Source organism: Gossypium arboreum, chromosome 5 (assembly GCF_025698485.1).
Source record: "Gossypium arboreum isolate Shixiya-1 chromosome 5, ASM2569848v2, whole genome shotgun sequence".
Classification (NCBI taxonomy): Eukaryota; Viridiplantae; Streptophyta; class Magnoliopsida; order Malvales; family Malvaceae; genus Gossypium; species Gossypium arboreum.
The window spans coordinates 1,083,079-1,091,085 of NC_069074.1; the positions used below are offsets into that span (position 1 = coordinate 1,083,079).

The window sequence follows — 8,007 nt, forward strand, 5'->3', positions numbered from 1 at the left end:
GACCTCCTAATTAATATTTCAAATCAATTTCATACTAGAAACTTCTAGAATGCAAGTTTTGCAACTTATTTAATTTAGTCCCTAACTTCGAATTAAGCACTTTATGCATAGAATTTCTTCACGAAATTTTCACACAATCATGAAATCATATCATAGACCTCAAAATAATCATAAAATAATTATTTATATCTCAGATTTTGTGGTCCCGAAACCTCTGTTCCAACTAGACCCAATTTTGGGCTATTACATGATCTGCTCCGCTCCTGCTTAGTGAAGATAAGATTGGTGGCTGAAATCTGCTCCATTGTCGATCCATGGAGATAAGATTCACCGAAATTTGGTCGCTCCGCTCCTGCTCAGCGAAGATAAGACCTGGTATATTTAGCCTGCTCCACTCCTGCTCAGTGAAGATAAAACTGATGATTGGAATCTGTTTAATCGCCGGTACGTGGAGATAAGATTCTCCAAAATTTGATCTGCTTCACTCCTACTCAATGAAGATAAGATCGGGTATGTTTAACCTGCTCCACTCCTGCTCAGTGAAGATAAGGCTGATGATATCTGTCTTTTTAATCAATCCTGCTACATTGTCCACTGGGGGATCCTATCTGTAGAAGAGTGATTTTATGCTTATGCTAGATGTTTAGGATGCCATGATTAATAAAATGCTCCTAACTAGATGTCTTATGGATATTTAAATGCATAAATGCAAAATGTCATGAGAATGATCATTTAAATTTTTAGGCTGTTATCGCTCGCTGTTTGCTATGGTAACATCCCTGACGTATGCCTTCTCATCTAGCTTGATAAAAGAGGGCTTGAGGATACTGTAAATCCCTTTTGCTTCACACGTTTCTAGCTCTTTAAGCCTGGTGAGTTTTAAATAATTATCCTATTTCAGGATCTTGTATTGTTTAGAAATCTTTCAGAGTAATACGTAAAACCTCTTTTGAGAACATTGTTAGTTTATTAATCATTATTTCAATATAAAATGCTTGAAAAAGATCATAAGGGTAAATGGAACTGAAATTTATTCGAGTCCTAGCTCACGAAAGATGTACTAAAGAAAGAAAGCTTTGATTATTTGAAAAAAAAATGGATAAAAAGAACAAATAGGTGCCCCAGATTCCGTAGTTTGAGCTTCTTTGAACGAACTACTCGAAGACCATTCTACACTTGACATGTGCTCAAGGGATTTATAGCATTTGTCGATGCCCCAATATGTAGCCCATCCCTTCTTTGTCGATTCTAGTGTAACGAGATTGCTACTTGCCCCAGTCTGGATCAATTTTTGAATTGCCCTTTGTGGGTTTTCAATTCAAAACCCATTTGGTCTCAAGGCACCCTTTTACGGGTTTTCACCTTGGCCTCTCCCTTTTTTATTTTTTTATTTTTTTTTGGCTCCCTTTACGGGTTTTCACCTCAACTACTTCAAGCAAAATATCTTTTGACAGAATCTGAATTTATCCGGTTAGACAAGCTCTTGCCATCCATCTCTGCTAGTATCAATGCCCCTCCAGAAAAATCCTTTTTTACCACATAGGGTCCTTCCCAATCTGGCATCCATTTCCCCAAATCTTTTTGCATAGGAGAATCTTTTTCAATACTAAGTCCCTTCATGGAACACCCTAGGCGAACTTTTTTATTGTAGGCTCGCATCATTCTCCTCTGGTAGATTTGACCATGACGAATAGCCTTCAGCCTCCTCTCTTCAATCAAGTTTAGTTGATCGTAACGAGATTGGATCCATTCTGCTTCGTCTAACTTCAACTCTGATAAAACTCGGAGAGAAGGGATTTCGACCTCAATAGGTAAAACTGCCTCCATCCCATAAACCAATGAGAAAGGTGTTGCCCCGGTAAAAGATCTGACAGATGTCTAATAATCATAAAGGGCAAATGGGAGCTTTTCATGCCAATCTTTGTAGGTCTCCGCCATTTTCCCTACAATCTTCTTGATATTCTTATTGGCTGCCTCAACCGCCCCATTCATTTTTGGGCGGTATGGCGACAAGTTGTGATGTTTAATGTTGAACCGACTGCAGACTTCTGCTATTGTGCTATTGTTCAGATTCAATGCGTTGTCAGATACGATTCTTTCTGGCATACCATAACAACATATGATCTCCTTCTTCAGGAACTTGCTGACTGCCGACTTTGTGACATTGGCATACGAAGCAGCCTCCACCCATTTGGTAAAGTAGTCAATGACTACAAAAATGAATCGATGTCCGTTGGAAGCCTTTGGCGAAATCGGCCCAATGACGTCCATACCCCACATTGAGAATGGCCATGGGGAAGTCATAACATGGAGCGGTGAAGGAGGGACATGGATCTTGTCTCCATAAATTTGACAATTATGGCACTTCTTAGCGTAATTGATGCAATCTCCTTCCATTGTGGACCAGTAATATCCGAATCTCATGATTTGTCGAGCCATTGTAAAACCATTGGCATGCGTCCCACAGATGCCATCATGGACTTCCTCTAGAATTTTTTTTGCCTCAACAGCGTCAACACATCTTAGCAACACCTTATCCTTTCTTTTCTTATATAGGACCTCACCGTCCAGGACATAGTCACTGGCTAACCTCCTCAATGTTCTTTTATCATTTTTGGTTGCTTGATCTGGGTACGCACGGCTCTTCACATATTGTAAGATATCATGATACCAAGGATGATCATCTCTCTCTTCCTCTTTGTCGATATTACAGCAGTGAGCCAGAGCCTCACAGATACTCATTTGAATTGGCTTCATATCCTCTTGTTCATTTACTTTGATCATAGAAGCCAGTGTAGCCAAGGCGTCAGCCATCTGATTCTCGTCTCACGGGAGGTAATGAAAGGTAATATCATCAAACTCTTCAATTAACTCCAGGATTAACTTTCGGTAACTGATCAATTTGGGATCTCTCGTTTCCCACTCGCCTTTAAGCTGATAAATTACCAATGTGGAATCTCCATACACTTCTAATACTTTGATTTCGCGGTCTATAGCTGCCCGAATTCCCATGATCCATGCCTCGTATTCTGCCATGTTGTTTGTGCAGTCAAAATCCAGCTTACAAGTAAATGGATAATGGTCTCCATTTGGGGATATCAGTACTGCCCCAACTCCATTTCCAACGGCATTTGATGCTCCGTCAAAATTTAATTTCCAAGAATGATCTTCAGACATGTCTCCTTCAGCGATTGCTACATACATTAGATCTTCATTGGGGAAACTGGAATTCAAAGGTTCATAGTCCTCCAAAGCTCTACTGGCTAGGAAGTTTGCTATTCCACTCCCCTTCACAGCTTTTTGGTTTACATAGACTATATCAAATTCGGAGAGCAGAATCTGCCATTGGGCCATCCTTCAATTTAAAGCGGTTGATTCCATCATATATTTGAGAGGGTCTAACTTTGATATTAGCCAAGTTGTATGGTACAACATGTATTGCCTCAACCTTTGTGTTATCCAAACCAAAGCACAGCATAGCTTCTCAATTGGTGGATACCTCATTTTACACTCAGTGAATTTTTTACTGAGGTAATATATCGCTCTTTCTTTTCTCCCAGTCTCATCGTGTTGGTCGAGCACACACCCCATCGAATTATCAAATACTGTTAAGTACAGTATCAATGGTTTACCAGGGCTTGGTGGTGTTAGCACTAGGGGACTGGACAAATATTGTTTAACCTTTTCAAAGGTTTTTTGGCATTCATCATCCCATACCCCAGGATTACGCTTTTTAAGAAGACGGAATATGGGGTCACACTTATCAGTCAATTGCGAAATAAATCGTGCGATATAGTTTAGTCTCCCTAGGAAACCTCGGACTTCTTTCTGAGTTCGTGGCGGTGGTAGCTCCTGAATTGTAACGCCCCCTTTACCCGAGACCGTCGCCGGAGTCGAGCACGAGGCATTACTAAACTTATTTGAGCACTTAAACAAATTCAAACAATTTATATCACACTTTCCAGACAAGCTGTCCAACTGCATTACAGATGCAAAAAAAATCATATCTCGAGTTACAAAACTCGAAATCTAAATCCGTAAATTTTCCCCAAATCTAGGCTCATATATCTACTTACTAATTTTTTTCTAGAATTTTTGGTTGGGCCAATTAGTACAGTTTATTAGTTGAAGTCTCCCCTGTTTCAGGGTTCGGCTGCTCTGACCCCTGTTCACTACGAACCAAATTTCTCCATGTACAGACTTCAAATAACCAAGACGCTTATTTCTATTAAAAATAGACTAAATAAGGAATCCATACATATATAGTATGACTCCTAATTAATTTTTTATAATTTTTAATGATTTTTACAAATCAGAACAGGGGAGTTCAAAATCACTCTGACCTTGTCTCACAAAAATTCAAATATCTCCTGATATGAAAGCCTTTTGCTTACACCGTTTCTTCTATATGAAACTAGATTCAATAAGATTTAATTTCATATTTTATTCAACCTATAATTATATTTTTATGATTTATGGTGAATTTTCAAACTCAGACTACTGCTACTAACCAAAAACTATTTTAGTACAAAATGTTGTTAACTAGTTTATAACATCTTTACTTCATTTCATTTAAACTCTATACATGCCATATAAATCTTCAAACATAAAACAAAAGCTACCGAATTGATCTGGATAGTGTGCTTTGTTGTGTTGATCCGATCTACCCACTTCACTTCAAGTCAATCTACATAAAAATATTAAACACACACAAGTAAGCTTATTGAAGCTTAGTAAGTTCATAGGTTAAAAGTAATGCTTACCAAACATAATATTTCCAAACAATACCAAAACACTTACTAAAGTTTCTTGCGATTCACAACCATTGTTATAATAATTCACATAGTTGAGCTCAACAATAACAACTACTCAATCTCTTCCATTTGGATCACTTCTCTTTATTTCTTATAATCAAATTAGGAAACGGCTTACGAAATTGAGTACGCCGTTGCTCAATGCCACGATTCACAACTCAGTATGGTTTTCCTCATTGAAATACCATACCTACATTTTCAACTCGGTATGGGAAATGCCATACCTACATTTCTTAACTCAAGATGGATTTGATAATACCATACCTACATTTCATGTACTCAAGATGGATAATACCATACCTACATTTCACAACTCAAGATGGATGATACCATACCTACATTTCACACTTTGCCATGGAACAACCATGGTCTTATCCGTCAATTCATCACACGTCACGATACTGAATGTACTCAATCCTGCGTTTTCCTAATTTGCATTTCCACATTTATTCTTTCATTAACAAAATCTACACAATCCCACAACAAATTCAGTATATAATAACACATTATAAACTTCAATCATTCACAAATAAACATCTAAATTCAACCATATGAACTTACCCGCTAATTTGTAGAAGATATTGAAATTTAGGGACTATTCATAACTTTTTCTTTTCCTCGTTCTTCTTGGATTCTTGATCTATAATATAAAATATTTCTACTCATTAGCATTTATTTGATTTCTATTTCACTTCACAATTTATGCTGTTCAAATTTCGAAATTGCACTTTTACCCCAAAATTTACAGCTTTTCACAATTTAGTCCCTACTCAATTCACCCATCAATTGAACTAATTTTTCTCAATTAACACTTTATTTTATCATTATAAACTATTTCAAAACCTTTTATATTCTTAATTTCAACAGCAACCTTCAATTCACAACTTTTTCACAATTAGGTCCTAAATATCATTTCCTATCAAAATCACTTAATAAAACCACCTTAATATGAAATTAGAACTTAAATTTCATAATAATTCATCATAAAATTCCTTATCCATCCAGGGTAACTTCCAATTTCACCCATAAAATCAAAAACTAATGAATTCTAGAAGTGGACCTAATTGTAAAAGTCATAAAAACATAAAATTATCAAGAAAAAGCAAGAATTAGACTCACATGATGTAAAAATATGAAAACCAGCTTTCTCCAGACCTTCTATGGCGTTTTGGCTGAGAAAATATGAAGAAATGTCTGGATTTTTCAATTACATCATTATTTAACTATTAACTTTTATGCTATTTCCAATTTTGCCCTTGTTCACATTGTTTTCTTGCTTATTTCATACCCAAACCGTCCAGCCATTAACCTTTGGGTCTAATTGCTCTTTAAATCCATCTTTTAAATACTTAAGCTATTTACTCACAATTTAACAAATTTTGCGCTATTTTCAATTTAGTCCTTTTTAATTAATTAGCCATCCAAACGTTAAAATTTTCTAACTAAACTTTAATGCTAACTCAATGACACTCCATAAATATTTATAAAAATATTTATAGCTCGATTTTCAACTTTGAGGTCTCGATACCTCGTTTTTGACCCGCTTGACCTAATAAATTCTTTTAATTCACTAATTTCACCATTTCACAAATTCTTCTAAATTCTTACTTGACTCATAAATATTAAATTACTATCTTGTTCAATCTTATTTGTCGAATTTAGTGATCTCAAATCACCATTTCCGACACCACTCGAAAATTAGGTAGTTATAACTCTCCCCCTTTAAAAATTTCGTCCTCGAAATTTGTTACCGAAAATAGATTTGGATCTGTGATCTCATTGACTCCTCTGTTTCCCAGGTTGCCTCCTCCATACCATGTCGATGCCATAATACTTTAACCAATGGTACTCTTTTGTTCCGCAATTCCTTAACTTCACGAGCCAAAATCTTCACCGGTTCTTCCAATAAGTCATATCCGTTGAAGCTCAATTTCAGATGGGAATTACGTGTGAAGGATCTGACCTATATTGCCTTAGCATAGACACATGAAACACATTATGAATCTTCTCAAGTTCGGAGGTAAAGCCAAACGATAAGCCACAGACCAACCCTTTCCACAATTTCATATGGCCCTATGAATCTCGGACTTAATTTTCCTTTTTACCAAATCGTAACACCCTTTTCCATGGTGAAACTTTTAAAATACTCGATCACCCACTGCATATTCTATGTCTCTTCGTTTTAAATCCGCATATGACTTCGACGATCCAAGCGACTTTTAGACTATCTCGAATAATCCGGACTTTCTCTTCGGTTTCTCGAATCAAATCAACCCCAACTATTTTTGATTCACTCAATTCAGACCAACACAATGGAGTCTTGCATTTTCTACCATAAAGAGCCTCAAATGGTGTCATTTTTATACTAGACTGAAAGCTATTGTTGGAAGCAAACTCAGCCAACGGTAAATACCTTTCCCAACTGTTACCAAACTCGAGTATACAATATCTTAACATATCTTCTAAAATTTGAATCACTCGCTCTGACTGTCCATCTGTTTGAGGATGAAATGCTGTACTAAAATTCAATCTGGTGCCTAAAGCTTCTTGCAATTTATTCCAAAATCTTGAAGTAAACCTCGGATCCCGGTCTGAAATGATAGATATTGGAACTCCATGTAATCTCACAATCTCTGACACATACAATTCTGCTAACTTATTAAGTGAAAAATCTGTTCTGACTGGAATAAAGTGTGCTGACTTTGTCAATCTATCAACAATCACCCATATCGAATCTTTCTTTCTTGGAGTCACAGGCAATCCTGACACAAAATCCATTGAAATATGCTCCCACTTCCATTCAGGAATCATAATGGGTTGTAATAAACCCGTTGGCACTTGATGCTCTGCTTTAACTTGCTGGCAAATCAAACATTTTGCAATAAATTCTGAAATTTCTCTTTTCATACCAGGCCACCAATATGTCTTTTTCAGATCACCATACATTTTTGTACTACCCGGATGAATAGAATACATACTATTATGTGCTTCAGAAAGAATATCATTCTTTAAATCAGAATTATTTGGAACACAAATCCTATTATGATAGCGCAATATACCTTCATCATCAATACTGAACTCTGAATCTAAATTATCCCGAACCATTTGCCGTTTCAGCACCAATTTTGGATCTTCATTCTGCAGCTTCTGAATTTGTTGAAGAAACATTGGTTTTACCTTCAATTCTACTAAT

The 8,007-nt window shown here is 36.4% G+C and overlaps 1 protein-coding gene across 1 annotated transcript; it reads right to left on the minus strand.

Moving 5' to 3' along the window:
• Positions 1 to 2,826: 2,826 nt before the first annotated feature.
• Positions 2,827 to 3,354, minus strand: LOC128293093 (uncharacterized). The gene has a single exon (XM_053028453.1). The coding sequence runs from the start codon at positions 3,352 to 3,354 to the stop codon at positions 2,827 to 2,829; it is 528 nt and encodes a 175-aa protein (XP_052884413.1).
• Positions 3,355 to 8,007: the final 4,653 nt, after the last annotated feature.